At 38.3% G+C, this 25,116-nt stretch overlaps 1 protein-coding gene and 1 long non-coding RNA gene across 2 annotated transcripts in view; one reads left to right on the top strand and one right to left on the bottom strand.

Annotated features, from left to right (window-relative positions):
* Nucleotides 1-25,116, top strand: part of CDK19 (cyclin dependent kinase 19) — a 136,208-nt gene that overhangs the window by 58,652 nt on the left and 52,440 nt on the right. Inside the window, exon 4 of the mRNA XM_075087448.1 lies at nucleotides 5,867-6,007. Within this exon, the coding sequence (XP_074943549.1) occupies nucleotides 5,867-6,007 (141 nt within the window). The remainder of the gene's footprint in view (nucleotides 1-5,866; nucleotides 6,008-25,116) is intronic.
* LOC142054643 (uncharacterized) lies at nucleotides 2,017-23,637 on the bottom strand. Its single transcript, XR_012659634.1, has 3 exons — nucleotides 16,250-23,637; nucleotides 10,987-11,048; nucleotides 2,017-2,108 (listed from the first exon to the last, which is right to left on the bottom strand). It is a non-coding gene; the product is annotated as an uncharacterized LOC142054643 (long non-coding RNA).

The raw sequence follows: 25,116 nt of genomic DNA, 5'->3' as shown, positions 1-25,116 counted from the left end.
ATTCAGGTTAGTTGGGTCTGTCATTGCTTCCAACTTTTGAAAATTGTGCAAACAATGCATGTATAGTTTTCATAGCACCTTTAGATTTTGATATATTCTTCCACAGCCTTTTAAGTGCTTTACATTTAACACTCAAGAATCTCACCTTTTTTTGGGTATTGATTGCTGAAGAGAGAAGGTGGAAATTATTTTATGTTTAAACTGAGACTTGAAGCCATCTAATCTGAATGTTCCTCTTAATCTGGGCACAGATTTAATGTGTATCCACACTTCCATCTCTTCAATATTAAAAATGTAATTTTACTTTTTACTGGCACATTGACATAATTCTGTTTTATTCTCAAAGGTTGGATTAGGGATTGCATAGAAAGGAGGGGTTTTGCTAAAGTGTGGGAAAAAACAGTTTACTTCAGCAGGGAGAGGCATTTGTGTTGACACGATTGCATTTCAGTTTGATGGAGATTTTGAAACAAGCTCTGCCTTTAGCTGTAGAACTCAAAGTCAGGTTTTCTAGGGGGTTGTGTCTTGAGGTCTATGGATCATCTCGTGTCTGTTGAGGTAAGAGCTCTTACTGTAACTTCATTTAGTCAGACATGCGTAAAATCTCTCCTTTAGCTGGCTTCTTACTTCCATGAAAACTTTCCAGGTCTGACTTGTTTGTTGTGGTTTTTGTGGGTTTTTGTTTTGGTTTGGTTTAACCGCTGTCATACTGAACAGCAATTCTTGGAATTGGGAATAGGATGACAAAAACAGTATGTTTGCATCAGATTGACTTCATTGGAAGCAGGGTAAATACTAGAGATATTAATGGAACAAATTAAATGAGGTTGCTCTATGTTGTCATGCATTATGTTTTACTTTGTTTTTGGTGGAGAATTTAGAAAATGTACATGGTCGTCATCAGCCAATTTTCAAACCAATTTCAACACATTAAGTAACATAGAAGGTAGACAAGCTACTAGATTGAGTACTGTTTCATGAGTCACCGCTATACTTTCTTTTGGAATGCTTAGCTCTGTTTCACTTGTTTATTATCATTTATATGGTCTTGGCTTTGCTAAAGCTAAAATGGTCTCGCTGAAATAAGCTGGTTCATCTGGTTTTTCCTCCTTCAATTCTATTATGTTTTTTGAAGTAGAAAATTGGGACTAAACAGTTAATAAATAAAACCAATAGTTCCAGAGGTTGCAGACAGAAAATTATTGCAAGCCTCTGGAAGCTTCATTACTTTTCTAGAATGTTAATAAATTTATACTTTAACATTGGTTAATGAAGTATTAATTTAATTTAGAATAGAGACTTAAAGCCACTGCCACAAAGTTGATGCCTTATTTGAGGTTAAAACAAAATACACAAAAGCAATAGAAATATTTTACATTATTTTTATTCTCAAACTGAATACCTAATTGGCTCACTATGTTTACTGGGTCCAATCAGTGGCAGCATGTTTTTAAGATCTGAGAATCTGAAAATATGGTTGCATGGGAAGGGAAGGTGACTTGGCTACTTCTGCTGAATAGATTTGAATATTGCTTGAAGTTTCATTTACCTTGTATGACAAGCATTCTTCTTTAGTTTTGAAGCATCTTAGATGTATCAGAAGGGGAGCCTGCACCTACAGTGTTCTAATGAACTAATTAAAATGAAATTATGGCTGGTTAATGTTGGGGATGGGTTTCTGTTCTGTAGCATGTGACTGGTATAATGCGCATTGACAATTAAGGCTTCCTTAAACTTTTGCTGAATGTGTCTAGGTATTTTCCAGCTTTTGTGGCCAGGTGGTCCATCAGAATACAAGAATTATACAGAATACAGGAATCTTTAGGGAGTGACAGTGAAAAGGATATGGAGAATGCTGAAGCTCTTTGACCCTCTGTCTGCTTGTCATCTTACTACAAACATGCTTCTGACTTGACTGGGTTGTGGCAGTCCTCACGTTTTGTTCTTAATGGTTATCCATTAGGGGTAAGGTTCAGCAAAGAACTTGAGCAAGAAGCTGCAATGTCCAAGCACACCTTCTGGTTCCTGGAGAGAGATGCAGAATGGCCTTCATACCTGTCAGGATTCAAATTCCTGTTTCATGGGGACAGTCTTGATCCTGTGCTATTCTGCAACAAGATTTATTGAATGAGAGAAAGGAGGAGTGGGGTTTTGAAGCCTAGCAGTTAAGGCAGTTGTCTGGGGAATGGGAAATGCAGGTAACAATTCCTGTAAATTATTCGATACCTTTACTAGGTCTAAGTTTATGGCTGTTACATGCTGTACTTGAGGATGCACTTTGGCACTATTCAGGAAGTGAAGCTAGTAGAGAATGCCGTATCCACTTGCATAGTGCGGTTATGTATAAAGAATGTCCTATTTTGTACTGGCACCTGCACCCATTTCTACACCTGAGGTCTTGGATTTAAACCATTAACTATTAAATGTTTTGACATGAAAAGAGCACATCTCCCTGCCATAGCTGAAGACAGCAGAATTGCTCAAGGTAAAAAAAAAAATTCCTTTAGCATGGCTGTGCTGGTATGGCATCCTTTGCTTTTGAGCTTACTGTACACCTGATCTGGCAGACCTCAAACTTTTGTGAAATTGTTATGACCATTCATTTATTTCTGTTCTAATGCTCTTTTTCATCTATTTATTGATACAGTATTTTGAGGAATAGTTTCCAACAACAGTGCTAGGGCCATATAGATACATTTCTGAAAACGTAAAGAAATAAGACAAAGCTTGGGCTTGCTGCCTCCAGCAGAAGAGATGCTGTTCAGCAGTGGCACCTATTTGCCCTTCTGTTTCTTAGATGGACACTGCTGTTAAAATTGCTGTTCAGTGTTGGTTCTGTGTGTTGGTCTTTCTTCATATGGCTAGCTGCATATAATAAATTCGATGAACTGCTTTTATTACAAAACTCTCGAGGGTCGGTCTTAGTCACGAGCACTATGGATTCATTCGAATGGTGTGAGGCAAATTCAGCTTTTCAGTTCCCTGTACTATATGGCCCTGCAGTATGTTTTTAGTTTAATTTTTGTTCAGTTCTCTAATCTAAACTGTGATGGGGTGAAGTCTGTGATTTGACGAAGATAAACTTCTGTAGACTAAGTTTGCAAAAATACCTTTTATTTGCTTTTGTAGGAAATTGAATTTTGTCTAATGGTGATATTGCTTGCTTAAAGCAAAACTCAGTTTTACTTCACTTCTGCAATTCAAGAACTCCTCCAAGAAAGGAGTGTGCTTTCTTAGCCTTTCTGACTGGGACAAATCAACATCAGAGCCGGTATGATTTAGGATGTGCCTAAGTGGTATTTCAGAGGCAGGTAAGAGCAAGCTTTGCTGTCTCCTGGAGTGTGAGCCAGCTTTGTGTGGTGGTGGTGGTGAGCCTCAGCTGGCAAGTCTGGCTGGGTAACTTAGCTTAGTGCTGTGCTGATTTAGTTGTGCTGGCTCTGGTTTAGAGGTAACTTGCATACCTAAAGCTCAGCGTAAGGGCAGGTTATCTGCCTCCAAAGTTCACCTAGGTGTTCCTGTGGAACAAGAGGAAGAAAGAGGGATGCTGCTGCTTTGAGTCACTGCCGGAAACCTTCCCCTCCTGCACCCTGGTGTAAGCTTTGCTTTGCCAATCTAATGGATGGCCCTGGCATACTAGTAGCTTGCTCTTGAACATGTTCTTCTATTGCTTTAAGCATCTGCTCAGTCCTTTAGTTTCTCACAGGACAAAACCTTTGGCAGGGTTCCCAATCCTTTGGGAGGGCGGGGGCAGAAATGAGAGGGCACCAGCCTGGTGCTGTCATGCCCCCTTCCTCAAGAGGTAGCCGAGGGGCTGTGGTAGGGCCAGAGGCAGAGTGTTCCTCCTTAACATATCTGTGGTTAGCTGTGTCCTATGAGTCGCTTTTCAGTTTCATTTTCTATATGCCTTTATTATAAGGAATAATATTCTGTGTGGATACTACTCAGTTTTTAAATGGGTATAGAAATCCCTTTAAGTGATTACATGCATCCTGAAAAAGGGCTGAGCTGGATTTATGGGTCTCTGTGTTGTGACCTTTGCTCCTGTATTTTTTCATACTATGTATTAATACACAGTATGTTTGGGGTTTGTGGTATTGTAACTGCTTTATAACTCCTTTTGTAATTACACATGAAGGTCATGATCTGGTGAGCATTGTGCAGTACTGGAAGGTAGGGACTCCCAGCTGAAGTTTTGGCACAGGATATTCTTGTGACATGACAAGAAAAAACTTTTCTAAGGAAATGATCCATTAAGGCTTTCCATTATAGTTTTCAGAGTGACTGCACAATTAAAGGATCAAGTACTAAGAGCTTGGTTTGTTTACTAATCCTCATTTGTATATTAAAAACTGGTAATCCTGTAGATTTCTTTTAGATTGCTTTTTAATACACGGCTGTCACTGGGAACATTGCTGCTGATAGGGAGTAAGCAGGCCCTTGTTCTGATTAATTTGGGGCGTTTTGTGCTTTTTTTATTTCTCTTTAAATGATACTGTCTACGCCTTTGCTAAGTACAACTTGACAGTAGCTGAAGTATTGGTGACAGCCAGAGGTAGCGTTTACCATGAGGAAACATTAACCCGTTACCATTTTCATTGGGAACAGTAGTGACAAACTTGGCAGGGGGATGGTGGTGGAAGGAGCAGACATCTAATGAAAGCATTGGCTACCTGTTTGACCTGGGGAGAGAGATGATGTTGAACTAGGCAAATGCTATTTAAAGAGTTGGGTAATTAGTAGTCTTGTCACTCTACGGATTAGCATTTTGAATTGCTTTTAGTAAAAATGCAAACTGCCTTTATTATTTCTGTCTTTCAAAAAGCATGTAATTGAAACTACTTTGTTATTTGAGATGCTTCTTTGAATCGCCTTCAAAAAGGAGATTTTTTTTTTTTAAGCTGAATAAATGGATTTAGTTGTTTGCTGAATGGCAATATGTTAAGATTGGGTTTGTGCCATGCGTAGCACCACCTTGTCTGAGGATTGCAAAGGTAGAAGGGCCTCACCCCACTTTATTTCTTGTATGGGGTAGCAAAACCAAACCTAACACATCACCTCCACATTGATTTTACAATAAATATTAATTAGTTTATGAATAATTTATGATACTCAGCAACCTTTTAATGATCTTTTTTTCATTCCTTCAACTGACTAATGCTGGGGTCCCTTTCTGCATTCTGTGTTTTTCAAGCAGTATTTGTTATCTAGTGGGCTGACTGACTTCTGTAATCCAAGAACCACTAGCTTGTCATCATCAATGAAGTATGCAACCAAAACTTTGAAGTGAGAATATAACCATTTTCAGATGTCTGCACATGATCTTAGTCTAATGTTGTGGTGTGGGGTTTTTGGAGTTTCCCTTCCTCCGCCATAAATATTTATTTGAATATTTATTTAGTCTCTCTCTACCTGGGATTTTCATTTATTGGGGGAGCAGTAAAGTAGTTCAAGCACTCTGCCTGGGTGTTTTTGGAGAGGAGGAGGAAAGATGTGAAAGCATAGAGAGTGGTCCTCTTTCTGGTAGATACTGCTGGTTTGGAAGCTTCTGCTCTAGCAGCTGTGAGGATAAGAGGATCCCAAATGGGGAGGAGGGAGGGAGGAGAACGTCTAAGATACTTTACTGGAGGTAAGTAGCCAGTCTTTAGATATTAACAAAAGCTTGACAGCTGTTTTTTAAAGTAACTCAGAGAATAAAAACAATTTAAGAAAATTGTGAGCCCATCGCTATTACTTTTTATTGCAAAGTTCAACAAACTTCGTATTTCATTCCATTATTTCGTGTTAATAGCTTAAAAAAAACCCAACACAACAAAAAACCTTTCCACTTATCTAACATGCTTCTTGTTTCTACTTGTTTCATTTCTAGCATATTATCAAGTTTCACCGTGCCTCAAAAGCAAATAAAAAGCCCATGCAGTTGCCAAGATCTATGGTTAAATCCCTACTCTACCAGATTCTCGATGGAATCCATTACCTCCATGCAAACTGGGTGCTTCACAGGGATCTGGTAAGTATTGCGTGTATTACCTGGTTAAGAAAGTTGCACGTGCATGTTGTTGGGTAGCGGAAGAAAAGCCCCTATTAGTAATCTTGCATATCGATCCGTACAGCTTTTCCTGTTATTGTTGCAGGAGACCAATGGAGACTTCAAACATGAAAACAAACTATGTTTTCACATTGTTTTTATCTGAGTCATCTGAGCTCAGACAATGATGCTAGATCCGGTAAAAAGATTGCATATATCAATATCTGAAAACAGTACATGGGCCAGCTGATATATGTTGGTTGAACATTCTTATAAGTTTGTGCATAACTTTGAAAAGTCATTTAAGTAGGAAAGTGATTGATACCCTTGTACATTGTTTGGCTTATGTGTAAGTTAACATAAAAGCCAGTGAAAGAGTAGCCTCTTCATAGAGTATTTCTTTTCCATGTGGTATTTTTTTCTGACCGTGGGAAGAGAACTATGAAAGAGTTGTCGTCTTGAAATTTCTCATGACCTGAAGTGGCTCTTTAAGTTGATTAGAGATTACAAGGGCAGTCAGTTGCCTTGTCTTTATTTACCCTGTTTCCCTTAAGGTTTCCCACCACTCCTTGTACTCAAGCGAAGCGCTACCAAGGGTTGCAAAAAGAATAATACTAATATGGGTATAGTGCTTGCTGCCACTTGCATTGTAACTAGAATTTTTGGCATGAGACAAACATGATGGTTAATATGCCAAATCTGTTCTAATAGTTGTGCTGTTGCAACATCAGTAGTAGGTATGGTAGGAGAGGTAGTGTAATCTGTCTATAAAGCCACTGCTTTTATTTGGTTGTGTTTCATCATTGCTCCAGTAGGTCAAAATAGGGACGCATGTCCAGAAACTTATAATCGCTAAGTTTTGTGAGACACAGATTGTTCTTGAATCTTTAATAGTAACTAGGGGCTTGTATTAGTTTTTGGGTAAAGAGCAAATCTTTTAAGAAAAGATATTAATAACCATAAGGCAGTCCTGGACACAGGTCACAGACATCTTCTGAAATAAATTTTATTTAATATTTGTCATAATGCCTAATAACAGTGGGCAGAAGTAGGTTTCGGGTTTTGGTATGGATCATTTTTTTACCTTGCTCCATGATATTTATTGTCAATTTTTCTGTTAAATTCCAGATATTAGTATATTTTTGTGGTTGGGTTTTGGTTTTTTTTTGCCTTTGGAATAGTAGCCATGAGCAAAAGTAGGAAGCACCGTACAACCCTGATTTTCATGCTACATGTACTACTTTCCTAAGGAGGCAGCTGTTGCGTTGGCAGAGTGCTGAGATGTAGTTAGATACAGCTTGAGAAGGAACACCTGAAAAGTCTATATTCAGCTGTGTTTAAAGGAAATGTATGTGTTCATGGAACTATTAAATATATATACACTCAGATGGCATAAATGCACTTGGTATCTTGGTAGGAAATACAAGATGATATCTAGGATAATAATAACAACGAATACCCTAGAGAATTTTCTTGCTGGTGATGCTATTTCCCGCCTGCAGCACCAGGTGTTTTGCATGACTAGTGCTGCTACTTTACAGGTCTTATCTGTTGTTGATGTGTTGCAGAAAACTGGTGCCTAATGTCTCTGTCTTTTCTCTTGGAACTCTGGGAGGTGATGGCTGCTGTTACAAAAAAGGCGACTATTTTTCATGACACCTGAATGATAGTGCTTGATTGATGTTGGCGTAATTGAGAAGGGAGAGGAACAGAAATTTGTGAAGTCTTAATGTGTGCTTGGTATGCAAATAAATTTAAGCTAATGGATTCTGGGATACCTCAGTGAGAGAAAGGAAGCTATTTTAAAAATTGCTTTGGTACTCTGGTGATTTAAAGGTGTATTCAGAATCTTTTGCCTTTTTAAAAATTATTGTGGATTTCTGAAGAATTTCAGATATTTCACATAGTTATTTTCTATCTTGAACACAGTAATGTGTTATTTTGGATGTGTCCTGTCTACTCATGCAGTTAGGAGTTAATGTAATCATCTAGTAACCAATTTAAATTCTCAGTTAACCAAAAATTTCACATATCTCTAATTTTTATTCATATGCTCATAATTGTGATTTTTGATTCTAAGGATGGTACCTCAGGCATGATTTAACTGGGATCAGTTTCTTGTATAATATGTAAACACCAACTCTTTAGAGTCATCTTAAGATGAGGGGCAGTTTGGTTTTTTTTTTTTTATTCTTAGCTGTTTTAATTTACATCCACTGGAAAAATATCCTTCTGTTTTATGTAAAACAGTATTTTGCATCGAGACACCTTGTACTTTCCTGGTTTAATATAACTTTCTTCTTACTATTTTTAGTATGCTTTTGGATGTAGACCAAAGATGGTGACATCCATAAAAGTCATGTTATGCTTATTTCATTGCTTTAAAAAAAAATTTAGTTTCTCCAAGTATATTTATAATAATAGCCAAATTCTCCTGAGCCATGTAAATGGCCTTTAGAATTTATTTAACAAATGTTGCAATGGAAAAACAGAAACATGGGAGGTTAGGTATTTGTGATAGTACTTGTTTGGAGGTGTTTGAAGAATGTTGCTTAAATCTGAATTTAGTACTGTCTTAAATCAAAGAGTTTTAAAAGAAGCTAGAATACCAAATATGCTTTTTGGAAAAACTCTGATTCTCAATGGAACCATATTTTTAGATACCTTAAAATTGTTACACTTATTTTTAAGATAGGCAGTAGCTGGCAAAAGCATGACAGAGTAATAAAACTGGTGAACAATGTGAACTTGCAGACTTGCAATACATGTCCTGTCCTTGGGCTGAGATAGGGGCTGGTTTCTACCACAAGGAGACAGCCTTGTTCCCCTCTTCACTACCACTAGACATTGCTACCCATTATAATGGCCTGGTGGGTGACACTCACCTGACTGGTGATGAGCTCACTCAGGGAGTTAAACCTGCACAAAGCATTCACCCTTCTCCTGCAGAGCTCATTTTCTGCAGGATAAGCTACCTGAGGGGTCTCACTGGGAGCTTGCAAGTGCGCCGGAGCTGGTGCGGAAGCAGCATGAGGCTGGAGATGGTGGCAGAAAGCTGAACATGTCATTCTGGCATCATCTGCCATTAGATCAGATTATTCTATTGTTAAAATGCACCTTTTAAATTTTTAGATGAAAGTGCAAGTGTTTTTAAAAGATTAAACTAAATTGTCGTTCTAAATCAGTATAACCTCTGTTTACCTTTAATCTCTTCTGATCCAAGACTTATGTCAGCTTAAACTCTTCTAACACATGTCCAAGTTTAGGTAAGTGCCCAAAATGAGGCAAATTATAACACCAAATACTCTCACGCTTGTACTTCTAGAAATACAAAAATAATTTAGTGTATATTTTAATTTATTGTAACACTGGGGTTATTTTGCCTCTGGTTTTCTTATCCTGAAAGTAGCTTAAAGGTGCTAAGTGGCTTTTTAGGTGCATTTTTTGGCTAAGCTGTGAATTCCTGTCAGTTTAAAAATATTAAGCAGTGACTTTCTTTACTGCAAGATTCAAACCAGTATAGAATATGGGACAGGAACGTTAAGAGTTTTGGTTTCTTTGAATAGCATTGAGTCAGTTTGTACACCTTGGAGTTGACTTAAGTCTGTAAAAATCCATACGCTTGTTCTCCTATCAAGCCCTTTGGAATGGCATTTTGTTGCTGGGTTGCATGTTGTTGAGCAATGATTGTTTTGCCTTTTCAACATAGCAGCACTCCTGAATCCCACATGTGAGAGGAGGGAGGCTTTCCTGGCTCTGCTAGGTGCTGGGCATTTCATTATAAACAAGAGGTTAACATAGATAAATATTAGAGAAAGGACTTCTTTGTACTAAGCTTTTGTTTCTTAAAAGTGCTCTGTATACACTGTGGGCTGTCCAGTTGAAGGAGATCTGAAATTGTGCTCTGTACCTTGAGTCAATAGAAAGTTAGAAGGTGCAGCATGTGGAGTGCAGTATTCAAGGGTATTATAATATCTTTGTTGCCTGCTCGCCCAAATTAGAATTCTTTAGATTATACAGGAACATTCAGCAAAGGCCTTACTTTGCAGAGATGTCTGAAAGCGGAGATCTTCCATACAGTGTTCACAGTCCGTGTTCATGTTCACAACAGAAAGGATTTTGGCACATTTTCTTGTGCTAATAACCCTTCTGTAGTTGATGTTAGTTGCTTAAGGTCAAAAGGAGGCAGAGGCTATTTCCTTTAGAACTTGGTAAAAACAATTTCTATTTGTAATAGGACAGATTTTCCTGGAAGGAGGTATTATCTATGAGGTGTTTTAAGTGCACAGAAACCATACTGAGGAATTAATTTAAGATACCGCTTACATCCTTGAGTATTTAATAACTTTAAGCAGAGTACTAGAGAAAACTTCTGGTTTGCAAATGAATGTTGGAAATCAAACTTGCTAGAGAAACGAAGATTCCCTCCACCCCCCAGCCCCAGGATTGTGTTAAATAGTTGCTTTCAGCATTCTGAAATCAGGAACTTGCTCATTGCAATAGTTGTGTAAACTAACTTTGTAAAATGAGCCAAATTTCTCAAGTGTATTGATTATAATTTTAAATATTTGTGACTACAAATTTCCCAGTTCCTCTGCTATTGCCCCTCTACAGCTCTAGAATGTTTAAATTGACAGTTTATGTTGTTTTACTAATTAAAGAGATTAGTTTACAGAAACAGTCTCATAGATGGAACAACAGTGATATAGCTGAAAAGACTCCACATTAGACACACCTTTGGACTCACAATTTTGATTTACACTCAGAGGGCAGAGTTAACGTGTTCTGATAGAACAAAAGGTGCCTGTGAGTCTTAACGTTGCAGAGATTTCAAACAAATTCCTTTTCACTCTAATAATCTATTTGTTTAGGAAAAGATTTAGGTGGCTAAAGAATAAATGAGACAGAGGGGAGATTGTAGATGGGGTGATTCCCTGGGCAGGTTTGGATGTATAACTTACTGTTGCAGAAGAAGGCGTGCTGCCTCCTCTCTGATCTGCTGTGCTTCTCTTCCTCTTCCAAGCTGGGGGTTGGAAAACTAACATGAGTTTAAATTAGACTCACAAAGAAAAGGCTGATCTGTATGCGAGTTTGTTCTCTGATCAAATTCAGCACACAATTACACAAATGCTTATGTATGGTGAATACATAGGCAAGATGGATATATGTGTGGGAGCCAAGTGGAGAAGTGTTGTGGTTTAAATCGGCAGGCAACTAAACACCATATAGCTGTTCACTTATCCTTACCCTTGCCTCAGCGGGATGGGGGAGAGGATTGGGGGGAAAAAAAAAGTAAAATTTGTGGGTTGAGATAAAGACAGCTTAATAGGACAGAAAAGGAAGGGAAAAGAATAGTAATAATAATGATGATAAAAGAATATAAAAGGTAAATGATGCATAATGCAACTGCTCACCACCTGCTGACCAATGTCTGTTCATGACCAGTGACTGCTGCCCCCTAGGCAAACTTATATACTGAGCATGACATCATATGGTATGGAATATCCCTTTGGCCAGTTTGGATCAGCTGTCCTGGCTGTGCCCCCTCCCTGCCCGGCTTCTTGAGGACCTGGCAGAGCGTGGGAAGCTGAAAAAAGTCCTTGACTAGTGTAAGCACTGCTCGGCAACAACTAAAACATCGGTATGTTCTCAATGTTATTCTCATCCTAAATCCGAAATGCAGCACTATACCAGCTACTAGGAAGAAAATGACCTCTATCCCAGCTGAAACCAGGACAACAAGGATGGGACATAAGGGAAGGGTAGACTTCCATTTTCAGTGACATTGTCCTATTCTGATGGCAGTGTTAAGTGTATGATCAGTAATCTTCTTCCTCCTTAGCCATTTTAGTACCTGTAAATTTGTGGGTGCCTAGATTTGGCCAGTAGGAACAAAGTGAGCACCTGAAGCTTCTCAACATAGAGATCTAAGATTTGGTGTTTTGAGTTGTGTTTTTTGAAGAATGTAATTACAGTTGTTTGAAATAATATTTTTGCCAGTGGCAGAAAGCAGAGAGCGCCTGTTTCTCAGGTCCTCCAGTGTACAGTCTATGATGTCAGTATAAATGCACCTTCCTTGGCATTTAAAGCAAATACGAACAGCAATTGCAAGAAAAGGGTACTTTTCCTACTTCTGCTGTGGAAGAGAATAGGTGGTAATGTGGCAGATTTCTGCAACCAAGTGACTAAATCCTGACGCGAATTCTTGATGTAGGGCCCTTATACGCTGTATGACAGCTCTTATGGTGGTATTCAGTGAAGAAAGGTGGTTGTAGCAAAAACTATAAGGATTGTTTTTGTCACTTAGAAAGGCAGCAAATGTTTTAGAGCTTTGAAGCTGATAGCTACATCAACAGAGCGGAGACAGTAATTGATTTTGTGGCTTGTATTACTGGATAGAAGTAGAAGATGGGGAAGAAAAACAAGTAAAAGGAGTTACAGTGGGAAACTGAAGCCAAGGTGGATATTTTTTTTCCAGAAGACACAGCTAATGGAGAGAGCAAGAGCAGCCAATGTAAGTCTTCCTGCAGCTCTATCAGCCATCTCTGTGTACATGCCCTGCAACACCATGCATCACTTCCTCACTGGTAGCCAAGATTTGCTTTTTCCAGGGTTTCTGTGATCTCACACCCCATCATTCTAGTCAGGCCCGAATCTTACTTGAGCTGCCCCTTCCATGACTCTTCAGCTGCTGAGTGGGCTAAGCTGTTGAAGCTTCCATATCCACATGTGGTTTTTTCAGTGTAACCCTTTTTCTCTAAATCAACCTTTTCACTCTAATTTCACTAAAGGGAGGAGGAATCCAACTGTGGTGAAGACTTGGCCACTGGTTTTCCATCTCCAGCACTTTTATTACCATACCCTTGTCTTTTAAAGCAGGAGGAGATCATATATGCATACTGTAGTTTGCTTCACTATGTTGTCTGTAGAAGATATTTTCATTGAGTGCTTAAGCTAATCAGTTTGCGTTTCTTCCCGGAGTGGATTATGGAGTGTCTGTGCGCTTCTGCCACTTGCAGAATTTATGAAGTGCTAATCTGGGCAGTTTTGGTGGAAGGACATAGCAGGCAGCTGAGGTTTGATACAATTTTGACTCTGTATACCTGTTTACGTAGTGAATGTCTATAGACAGTCTTTAGGATCATCAGACATGTGAGCTCCCAGGATCGGGCTTTTAACAGCTCCCCTGAATATCTGGCTGCTGCAGTAACAGTAAACCTAGTATCTTTCCAAGGGTAAATCTTCAGCAGAGCCACAAGGCGCCCATGTGGTGACCAGTGCCAGTTCTGGCTGGCCATGATTGCAGTCTGGGCAAGTTGTCTTCTCCAGTGCTCCATGTCCACATCTCTTGTGGAGCGCTGTGTAGTAGACAATGCAGTAGTTGTTCTCTCTCAGGGTTGTCTGGAAACCATAGCTGTCTGGAGACTGTGGGTTTTCTTCTGTCAGAAATAAAGGAGAAAGAGAAAGCCCAGACTGAAAGGGCCAGACATGACTTTCTGTGGGAGTCGGCAACTTCTGCCTCCCTCAAAGGCACAGCCTATTCAGAAATGATTAAACTAATTATTCTTTCATCCTCTAACTCTGATAATTTGCGATTTAAAAACCCCCCAAACATTTATTATTGACTTATTCAGAATGTGTATTTTAAATGCTCCGTCGTGATGTTTGTATGGAATACCAACATTTTACTAAATTATTGGTAATTCAATTATATTAAATAAAGCTCCAACATTTTTCAGATATTTAGTTGACCAGTTGTCTTTCAGTTTAAGGATTAATGAAAACAACAGTCATTATTTTCTGATAGTAATCCTCCCCTAGCCAGTGTGTAAATCTGCAATCTCTTAACATGGACCTGTGACTGATCTCTGCTCTGGAACTTTGCTGCCACATTACACAGCTCACTTGACCTGTCTTTGTCTCTGTTTCCCAATCTGTTAGCTATTTGAGTATAATTTGTAGCTTACTGCTTTATGTGCTATGAAGTCTTTGAGTGAAAACAGTATAACATGGGTTGTTTATGTAGTTAACTATTTCTTTTTGTTGTTTGATACTCTTATTCTAATGAGCTGGAAGTATTAACGGAGACTGAGAATTAAAATGAATTGCATGTTGTATGAAGGCACCAGAAAATTTCTTAAAATTTTGTTAAGTGCGTACTGACTTTTTACTTCTGCTTTCATGTCAAAGCCTTTGAAAAATGAGAAGAGTCTCTTGACACTTATTATTACTAGTTTATGGTATTTAACTAGTCTCTCCTCTGCCTCCGTGTGCCCTCCCAACATTTTCCAGGCCAATAAATAATGAGAAAAGCTACCCAAAAAGCAACAGAACTGAGGTTGTTTTTAAATGTCCCACTTGCATTTTGCTAAGCAAGTGAACTGTGGGTTTGAAAGATAAAATGTAAAACGACGAGTGTGGGAAACTCCCCTTTAACCAACAATTCTAAAAATGGACTTTTTTGTGCTGATATAAAAAGTAATTTAGACATAGGTTCATGCATCCTTCCCTTGACAAGCAGCTGCTGCGCAGGAATGCAGAACTGTTGGGTCCTGCCTTCTGCCAGTAATTTTGCACTGGCTTGAAAAGCTTCTCGGCCCCGTTCACCCGTTTGGGTGCGCACACACCTCCCATAAATAAATAACGAGTCAACCTGTCTGCCAGTGTCTTTAAACTTTTTAAAAACACTGTAATAGTAATCCTCGCCATTCTGTGTCATCGCGTGTGCGCGCGCGTGTGTGTCCCCACGCATGGGAAAGGTGCACGAATGTGTAGGGACACACACTCCCGACTGACATTTTCCCAAGCTGTGTATGGGTTTGGGCCTCTTAATCCTTTATTATTCCATCTGCATGATCTCTTTGGGGTGAAGGGGACTTTCCAGCATGTCAGAGAACCTTAGTGATGGTCATACTCAGCTTGCAGATTTCCCAGAAGAAGGGAGATGCAAGCTAAACCTACGTATTTCAGGAGATTAGACTCCATGATGACTTTAGAAAGTTATTTGTATTTATTAGCCGAAAGGTTAACATATTTTTCCTCTTCCGTATCTCTTTAACGAGAAGATACACTTTTTCATTTACTGCTGAGGAACAGCAGTATGTGGGTGGTTATATGTGTATGTATATGGTTATGTGCTTCTAGACAGATAAATGATCCAGAAATTTTACATGCTGAATAGCAGACTGAGTTTTATCAGCCTATTCTTGTCTCTTCTTTCTTTTTCTATTTAAATATTAGGCATATTTTGAGGAGCACCTAGTAAAAAATGGTGCATTTCTCATTACTCAGAACTGTGCTTTTCTCTTTCAGTTGTAAAAACCAATCTTCACGTGATTTAGAAAGGTGTATGAAGACGTGTGCAGAGCATTACCTCTACTGAGTGCATGGAAGCAGCAATTTTTCTGAGACTGACTAATGCATACCTTTTGGTTTGTGGCAAGGGTATTAAGAAGATGTTTGTAGATTAATTTTTACTAATAAAAATAATTACAGTTGAAGAAAAATGTTTTACCTGAGGTTCTGAAACAAGCTTCTACCCATAAAACCCTGACTGGATATAAATTCAGATGAGTCAGAAGAAACAAAGGGACTGATTTAATGTTCTTTTGGCTGCGTTTTGCTGCTAAAGTCAACAGATGACATATGGCTCCTGTGAGCTTCATATCTCTTTTCCTGAGGTGGAAAAAGGGTGAGAAGGAAGCAAAAGTATTAAAGTAATTCTAGAATTTATTTGGGTTTTTTTCCTGATACAGAAAAAACAGAAGCAAAATGTAATCTTTCCTAATAGCCCCAATTCAGATACCATCCCCTGTATGAAGGTTTCTAGTAAATACTTGATGTATTTAGCTTACTGGTACAGGTGACTCTTTGGAGCGAATAAACTGGGTTTTGAGTTCTAAATGAAAAATGCAAAGTTCAGAAGAAGCTTTTAAAAGTTTTTCTTTTGTAAAAGACTTACCACTTTTTTTGTGTTGGAGAAGGTACCCTTGGGGTAATGGGATAGGCTACAAGTGTGTCTGTCAAATTAATTCTGTTTGGACTCATTGCCCCTTCTGAATAAGGCTACAAAGGTTGGCACCACATTGTTGACATGTTCACATTTATAGTAGTAGAAATTAATGAAGGTTAAAAGAAGTGGTTAAAATCAATGAAGGCAACTAATGTAACAACATATAATCAAGAAAAAATTACAATGCTGCATTTGTTCTTCATGTTACTTACCATCTTGTGCTTTCTCTTGTGCGTTTCTCTTCATTTGCAAGCATACTGTAGTTATTACTGATCTACTAAGAGGTTGCAATAACGTTGCAGATTGTCTTGTGTTTAAATTAACCATCTTTGATCAGTGATCCAGGAAGCTGCAGTGACTAACAAAGAATGTTAGTTTATTCCTCAGTTTTGTTAGCTGTGAATGTTGTCAAAGAAACTGGCTCTGCTGCAGAAAATGATTGATCAGCTGGTGTTTCACTGATGGCTTATCTCAGGGCCACTTTGTCTTCCTCAGCCTCCATCCTTTCTGCTTTCTTGCTAATGTTTCAGAAATCATCAGCCTTGCTGTAGCTGTAAGACCAAATATGACAGTTACAGCAGTTAAAGAAAATGAAGGAAATCCATTATACAGTCTGTGAAGTGACTGTGTGAAGTGCTCCTCTCAGAAACTGGGCATTAGGTCTTCAAATTTGTCTTTAGGGAAGAATATGGTAGTCTTATATTGTTTTTTCTGAATTTCATGTAAAAACACCTTGGAATTCAATTTTAAAGCCATTTTAATAAATACAGGAACAAACCTTCAGCACATCTGAAGCACTGGTAAAAGTATGTATAATATTCTTTCACTTATTAACAGTGAAGCAGCGAAGATTTCCAGACAAGAAGGGCTTGTTGTAATGCAAGTAGTCAGTCTTAAATGCGTACGGTTCTCTGTATACCCAACCTTTCTACTAACAGGATTTTTTTAAACTGTTCTTTCTCTTATCTGCTGCTTTTCTGCCCTCTGGAAGCTAAAGCCCATGTGAATGCATGAGAGGTGTTTTGACAGACCCCTGTTCCACTTTGTTCGGCGCCTCAGTGGTGTTAGAGCACAGCTTGCTATTTATTACCTTCTGGTTTCCTTTCAGCGGCTTGTAGAAACACTTCACCAAGAGTTCGGTAACCTTCTTGTGCTATGTTGTAAAGTAGCAGAAAACAGTGTGGAAATTCGTTTATTTTATTGAAGTAAGCTGATGGCATCTGAAAACTGGTTTTTATATTGGGATTATGGTTTTGCATTCTCAAACAACCCCTCCCTCCCACCCCCAAACTAGCCCCTCTGTGTGATGGTTTGATTCCTATTGGTATAATAAACATTAAATATAAATTTTGGTTGGTTTTGTATTAATTTATTTCCATTTAACCAATTCTGTGGGGGTTTGTTTTGTGGTGTTTGTTTTTTTCCTTATTTTAAGAGTTTTAAAAAAATCAAAATAGTAATAAAAATGTAGTAAGGTGGTGCTCAGTTTATGCATGCTTATTCTGCTAGCTTAAATATTGAGCCCAAATCCCAAAGCTTAGCATGACAATGTTCTATGTAGCTGGTGTTCTTAAATATAACTCATGTCTAAGAAAATAATTCTATAGACAATATTTTGCATTCCTGAAATTCCCCTTGGAAGTGGGGGATTTCAGCTACTCAAGCCATTTTGTCTTATGCTGTAGTTGTTGCCAAAGAGTGTTTTTTTTTTTTTCACAAATGTGTCTTGTTCTACATTTTTCTTTAATCCATGAAATGTGTTTGTACATTTTTACTTTGATTTACCTTTCATATAGTTACTTTTGATGTAACAGTTGTGGATGATGATTGTTAGAATTATGAATTAAGTGCAAACTCCAGTAGGTTACATTTTAATGAGCTGATATTGACTTCTAATGCTATGAAAATTATTTTTGTGGCTGTTGAACTGCGAGTATGATGAGCTGTTTGCCAGCTCAGCTGAAATGATAGCTCTTAAATGGGATGTTAAAGTTTTTTTTGCTTCTTGAAATTGAGGATGTGAATTCCAGTCTTAGCCCTAAAACTGATTGCTTATCAAATAAATATTGAGTTCTTGATAGTTAAAACCAATAGAATTGCAAACCCATTTAGGGTTTGGATAATGTGTGTGCTTGAAATTCTGGTTATCTGAATAGTATAATTTTGCAGTAGCTTCTTAATAACTTTACTGTCAGCAAATACATATGCTGTGGCTGGCTGACTGCCGCTGTTTGCTAGGACGCAGGATTTACTTGGAGGCTTATTTCTCTGTGTGTGTCTCCTTGCTCTGGTGGGGAGCTGCTGTTCTTCAGTTCCAGCTTGTGTAGTGGGATGGGAAGGGCTTGCAGTAGCAGTGAACCTTTTAGGGGACCTAAAAGTCATCTTCTCTATATAATATAAAAATTATTGTGTATATTGCAACAAGTAGGGTGTTAAGTTTGAAAAAATGTAAAATAAATCAAGCTATTTTCTAGTTTATCTCATTTTCAATCTATTTCTCCTCCTGCAGTGTGGAGGTTTTGATGCTTGCTTTATCCCTGTCTATAGGGTTATATATCCCTTTGTAACCTGTCATTTACTGAAGTGCTGATCCCCACAGTTCTGCTCACTTAAGACTTTTATTTTTGCTTTATTGGAAAACATACTAGATACTAATCTCTCTCTCTGCCCCCCACCCCCCACCCCCGGGGTGGTGAACGTGGGAGCACTCAGGAAATTCTGCATTAATTGTTGAAATAGATTGACTAAATTGCGTTAAACATCTTCGTGGCTCTTCTGAGTGGTCTGAAGACTGAGCTGCGCTCAGTTCAGCTGTGCAGGAGCGAGGTGGTGCTGTCTCAGACCGCCCATCCCTCCGCTGTGCTGGAGGCGATGCTGGGTACCACGCAGTCAGTGATGTGAGCGTGCCCATGGTCCTGGTGCTAACTTCTGCCCTTGACAAAGTATATTTTTTCTTGCCGAGGTGCTGTGGTGGGCTGGAGGGCCACGGCAGAGGAGCCCATTAACTGCAACAGTCTGCTGTCTGGATGATTATCTCCAGTGGAGAGACAGCATGGGCTGCTAGAGGCAGTAACGTTTGAAACTGTACAGCTGTTTTTCTTGGTGCACACTACTTGGAACCCTCCTTCAGTATTTAGGTAGCTTAATTCAGTCAAAAAATTTTAAACTAAAGCAGAGGGTATGGCTACATGAACAAGTTACAGCAAGGCAGTCTAGGGTGTGGATTTACTCTGCATTAGTTGCCCTGTAGTAACTGCTCACCTGCATGTTTTTATCCTGCAGAGAATGCATAGTTCTTTGATATCTCACACCTTAATAGGAGTGAGATAAAATTGCCTAATGTACCATCATTAAAACTGGACAGCTACTGCATTAATTTCCAAGTGCCTTACGTTGTTTCTGAGGATGATTTCATTAAAATGCTGGTAACTAAAATGTCAATATAATAATGACTTAGGGTTTTTTTCTTTTTTTTTTTCAGGTTGGTACCCATATGTTGAGCTTATAAAATTCAACCTTTTGGGTACAGTCCTCCCACAATGCATGTCCAGTTTAGTCTTTAGTATGCAAGAACCACTTAAGTCTTACAGAAAAAAATGTGTTCAGAATGAGGGGGGCGTGTGTGTCAGTATTCCTTTTCATCTTATTAATATCAGATTTCAAGTTGTCGAATGAGTTGATACCTTTTGGATTGTTAATAGTAAGGACATTACAGCCATTAAATCTGTATTAAAGCTATTATTGCCTCTAATAAACCTTCCCTAGACTTTCACCCTGGTCCTAAGTTTGTGACATTATTATTTTCAAAAGGGATGTTGTAACTATGGAGAAGAGTTTCAACTGATGGGCATAGCATATACAAAACATGGGACAGAGTAACACGGAGTAGAAAGTGCTCTGATGGTATGTTCTGAAAGCCAGGGGTTTTCTCAAAGGTATTTAGTTGCACAGTAGGCTTTTCAAAAGTCATAATCTGGCTTTGAGGAAAAGGAGGAGTTGAGTGCCTAGCCTATTTATGCAGCTTGAAAAAAGAAAATAAAAATTCCCACAGGGATTTTATTTACATTTTACGCACTTGATATTTTGTGAGAATGTCCAAAGACTACAACATCAACAGTGAGGTAAATTATAAACTTCGAGCACTAAAAACATAGACATTTTTCTGAGTAAAGTGGGGCAAATTTGCTGTAGCAAGGACAATCATGTCTTTCTTTGAAAGTGTATCTTGTGTTTGGAGTTGTGTAATTTAAAAAAAAATTAGGACAGCTTGATCTGCCACACTTTAACATGCTCATGTTTTTGGCATGAATCACGGAACATTTCTCAGGAATTGGCGGTATCTCACAGCCACTGCAGGTCTATGCAGGTTGTCTTTCATTTTAAAAAAAGGCATAATTGTTGAATGGAAAAATATTATAATTAGTTTTGAAGTATTTCAGATTTTGTTTTCAGCACGTAGAGCCTTCTTCACAACTCTTCTGTTTTCTCTCTTGACACAAATCTTTCATTTGCTTCCAACTTCCTGCTCCTCTGCCCACATTCCTGTATCTGTTGATCTGCCTCTTGCCACCTCTTTAACATTACTCATATAACCTTGACTCAGCTTTGACTTTCCTGAAATATTCCTCTTTCTTCATCTTCACAACCTTAATTGTTACTCCTCCCTTCAGCCTTCGCAACTTTGAGCTCTGCAGTGGCTGGCACAGGTAGAATGCTATGTTTCATGCCTTGACCGACATGGGAGAAAAGCTCACTCATTCCAGGTGGAGTGACTCTCCTTTATTTTAGGTTCTCATTAGAAGTACCATACTAACTCAAAAACTTTATAGCCTCATTAACACTCAAAGGTCTCTAGATTCTGAAGTTGGTAGCTACTGTGGCGGTTCTGCCTCAGAGAAGACGTTGCGAGCAGCTTCCTTAAGGCTTTTGACTCTGAAGACAGCTTTTCTGTGTTTTCCTGCTCAAAATCACATGTACCAAATCTTCTTTCTCTATGCCTTCTAGCTTTTAACTTGCATTAGTAGCTTTAAGAATCAAGGGTGTGATCATGGTCATGTTTGTTTAAGCTACTACAGTCTGTAGTTCTGACATGTCTTAGTTTATATGTAATTCTTGTAAAGCATTTGGAGATTATTGGGAAAAATCCTTTACAAAATAAAAAAGGGGGTTTATCCATTTTGGGTTTGGCAGGCTTTTTTTTTTTTCTTGTTTAACAGCGGATAACTTTTTGTCCTTTTTTGTCCACTTTAAAAATAAAAAAAAAAAAGAACAAAAAATATTTAATTTTCCAGAAATGTTTGTGTTATTTATATTATTGGAAGTATATGTACTACTGACTGCAGGGCTTTTGGAGGTGTCAGGCCAATCCCATATCATGATTAATTAACTTGCAGTTATTTTGCATGGCAAGCTTGTAAATGTGTCTGAAAATCTTCAACCATGGTCTTCAGTCCAGAATCTGCCTCAATTAGTTATTGATTGAAAAACCTTGTAATGGTTGGTGCTGAAAAGTGGTTGTAGGATTTCCAAATCAGTAACTAATTAGCTCTTCCACATGATATTAGATACAGTACAGCAACTTCAATTCAATGTGTAAGAGGGGTCTTGATGCTTACTGTAGAACTATTATAAAAGTGTTGCAAATAACTGCAGAGACATGAACAAGTTAATAAAGAAATAATTGATACATGTTAGGTTAAATTTTTCTAAGATGACTTAATGATTTTTTGGTTTTGTGCTGTATGTGTCATTTGGAAAGAGCCTAATCTTCAAAAGCGGTTAATGATCAGACTCCCACACCTTGTCTGAAGTTGGCTACCTAAAATATTTAAGCACCACCTGTTTATAGACTGCCAAGAACTGCTTTTTGGTTTGCATTAATGAGAACAAGCAATACTAATACCTAATGTATTTGTTCATGAAAGCATCTGTTAACATAATGGTCTTTTGATGTGTTTTTATTTAGGTAGTAAAATAAAAATTAAGATACTAGCAATATGCTACAGGAACAAACTTTTAGAATCTGAAATGTCATGTTGTAGCTGTACATTACACTAAATATTGTAAAGTAAATGTACTTATTTTGCCCCCAAAATTCTTGTACACGTCCAAAGAAAGGAAATTAAGAAATTGCTTGCCTCTTGTGGAAATTATTCTGGCCTGGTTGCCTTCATTGCTTGTTCCAACATCTTTTTGTCTTCTGTTTACATTCACAAATCAATACAGTTTTAGGACAGAAGATTAACATTTTACTAGCAACTGTGCAGCTTTTAATAAATTGTTGTAATTTCTATGAACACTTCAAGTCACTATATCAAATATGCTCAGTATGAACACTCTTGATCTTACCTGGTTATTTTAAACTTGAGGGATGGAAAGCTGCCGTAAATATTATGGGAGGCTTAATGGAATAATCCTGAATTTGACAAAATGTCATTGCCTCAATCTTGAGTTGACTTTGTAAACACAGTAAGGAATTGGGGTAGACGGATGAACTCACCATTAATCTAGAGAGATGTCTCTGATGCTCTGCCACAGCTCAGTTATCATCTGTGTAGTCTCTAAACTGAGGAACCTCTTCACCTGAGACTTGCAGACCAGAGTATAAGTGTGTTTTCTTGATGGAGACAACATTATTGTGAGTGCAAGTGAGAATATGAAATCAAAACCCTTTACCTGCTCTACCTGCCTGTAGGCACACTTTTACCAGTGGTATCCTGTGCTAAGTAAGAGATACCTTTATTCCTTCATGAAAAGGAGCAAGCTGCTTAGTGCTTACTGTGAGATACCACATGATAAGAGTGTGCCCATGGCAGTTACCCGCATGTTAGCAGAGGTGCTGACAACTCACACTTTCACTTAGCCTAATTAATTTGCTCATCTAGCTGCAGGAATTTCTAAGGCTACTGCAGATGTGTTACTCTGCATATGAAAATGTCTGTAGAAAATACTCAGAATGTAACCATGACTGTGTAATGGATGTATCTATAAACCATTTTTAAGTGGGATCCCACCTTGTATATGCTGTTGAGAAGCACTAAGCCTACTGCATTTGGTTATTCAAGCAAATGGATGAGGGTCCATGTGTTTCCCACTAGCACCAAAGTGCCGTGTGAGCTCTTTGTGGCCAGAATTTTTAGGTTCAAGAACAGGATGCCTAAACTCATGTGAAATTTTTACCCTCAAACATTATCTTGTTGCTAGTAAGAGATTCGTAGATGGAAAAAAGAGGTAGCAGTGTTCACAGATCTGAAGTGATAGTGTTGTGGAGTTATGAATCTTCCTTAGTTTTGTCCAGCATACTTTGCCTTGGTATCTGCAGAATCTTTATTTTGTCGTTTTGGAGGTGCTTGTTTGAAACAAATGGCTGCAAAGTATTCTGCAGAAAGACAGACTCTTCTGCATAAGGAAGTGACGTTTTCCTGAGTGAAAACATGGAAGCTGTAGAAGCGGTTATGGGCACAGAAAAATACTTCCTGTGCCCAAGACAGCAGGGTACATAACAGTACTACTTACAGCGTTTGCTTCCAGCTCGTCTTAGGCTGTGACTATTGATACCAAAACACAAATCACAAATGCCATTCTATGAAGTGAAACTTCTTTATGTAAAAAAAAAAAATACTGAAAATCAGTATTTATTAAGCCGTGTAAATACTATGGCATCTGAGAAATGAAAATATGTCTCTCTTTCAAGACAAGAAAACTTCTCTATCTTGGACCATACATACAGCAGCTGAGTAACTGGGAAAAAAGCTTGAGACTCTTAAAAGATAATTTGTGGTCTCCATAACTTTTTAATTGGTGTATTAAATCTTAACTTCAAATAGTTTTTCTTTTCTTGAACCAAGTTCAGGTTTTCAGTCCCTGTATTCTGAGCCAGTTTTTCTGTGTTGCTTATGTACCTCTCCCAGCCTCCACCAGCTGTGCCTGTGGCTGCAGACACTTTCCTTGGTCTCTGTTCCTTGCTCCTGCCACCTCTGTTGTTTTATGGGTTGGTCTTTGCTTGAAAGAACCTCTCTGGTTACCATTCTCCAAGTTCTCTTCCTCCTTGACCCCAAACCCCTGAGCCTTGTCTGTGCCATTGCTGTTTCTTCTCTACCCAATGTGCCCCACTCTGTGTTCACTTGTGTGCCCTGTTACTGTACTGGCCTCTCTGACTTGAGCTTTTATATAAAGCAAGAGCCATTTGTTCAGTAGTTTACCCATTCTGCTCTTTGTGTACAAGAAGGGTTGCATAAGTAAACAACAAAATACTTGAATTGGGTTGTTGTGTAAGTGGTGTTCAGTCACGCTTGGAATAGAAGTATTCTAGATCTGTAACTTCCAGTTGTTTATGGTTGTTAATGAAAATACCTTCTGGATTCAAATGGTTTATGCTTGTTCCTGCCTGGTCTGTTAGAAAATACTTTTTAATTGGTGGAAAATCTGGCTAAGCACATATGACCTTTATCTGAAGAATTGTCTTGATGAGAAGGTTTCAGATTGGTTTGAGATGCTGATAATTCTGAATTAGTGTTGATTTAAGCATTAGGTCTTCAATTCTTCCATCAAATCTAGACCGTGTAGACCTTTATTGTCAGACTGGGCTTATGCTGCAGTGAAGTTTGGAGCTTATACTACAGAAGGAATACCATAAAAATTTGAATGACAGCTGAACATTAGGCTCCTTTCCATAGCATTTACTGATTAAATGAGCAGAAAGGGAATGCAGAATTCCTCTAAATTTTATGGAGGGTGATACATTAAAAATACTTGCTATTGAGAAACATAAAGTCATCATTAATATAAACACACGCAGATGTGCTACTTAATATCTCTTAATCGCATTTGTGCGTGGGAATATCTAAAACTGGCAGGTAATCAATAAATCTCTTCCAGGCTTCAGAAAACAAGTAGATGTTTTGTAACTTATGAGTCTATCTCTAAATGTATCCTTTGTTACGTCTGCCTAACTTTTTTTTTTCCTACATTAAAATAGCCTAAGAAGTCTTTAGAGGATCATTGTATCGTGTTGGTTATTTACTAACTTTGCAATATTGAAGTCTAGTAGTGAGTACTGGTATGGCAGTGTATCCAAAAA

The sequence above is a fragment of the Phalacrocorax aristotelis genome, chromosome 3, assembly GCF_949628215.1.
Source record: "Phalacrocorax aristotelis chromosome 3, bGulAri2.1, whole genome shotgun sequence".
Taxonomy (NCBI): domain Eukaryota; kingdom Metazoa; phylum Chordata; class Aves; order Suliformes; family Phalacrocoracidae; genus Phalacrocorax; species Phalacrocorax aristotelis.
This window is presented reverse-complemented; position numbering and strand designations above follow the sequence as displayed.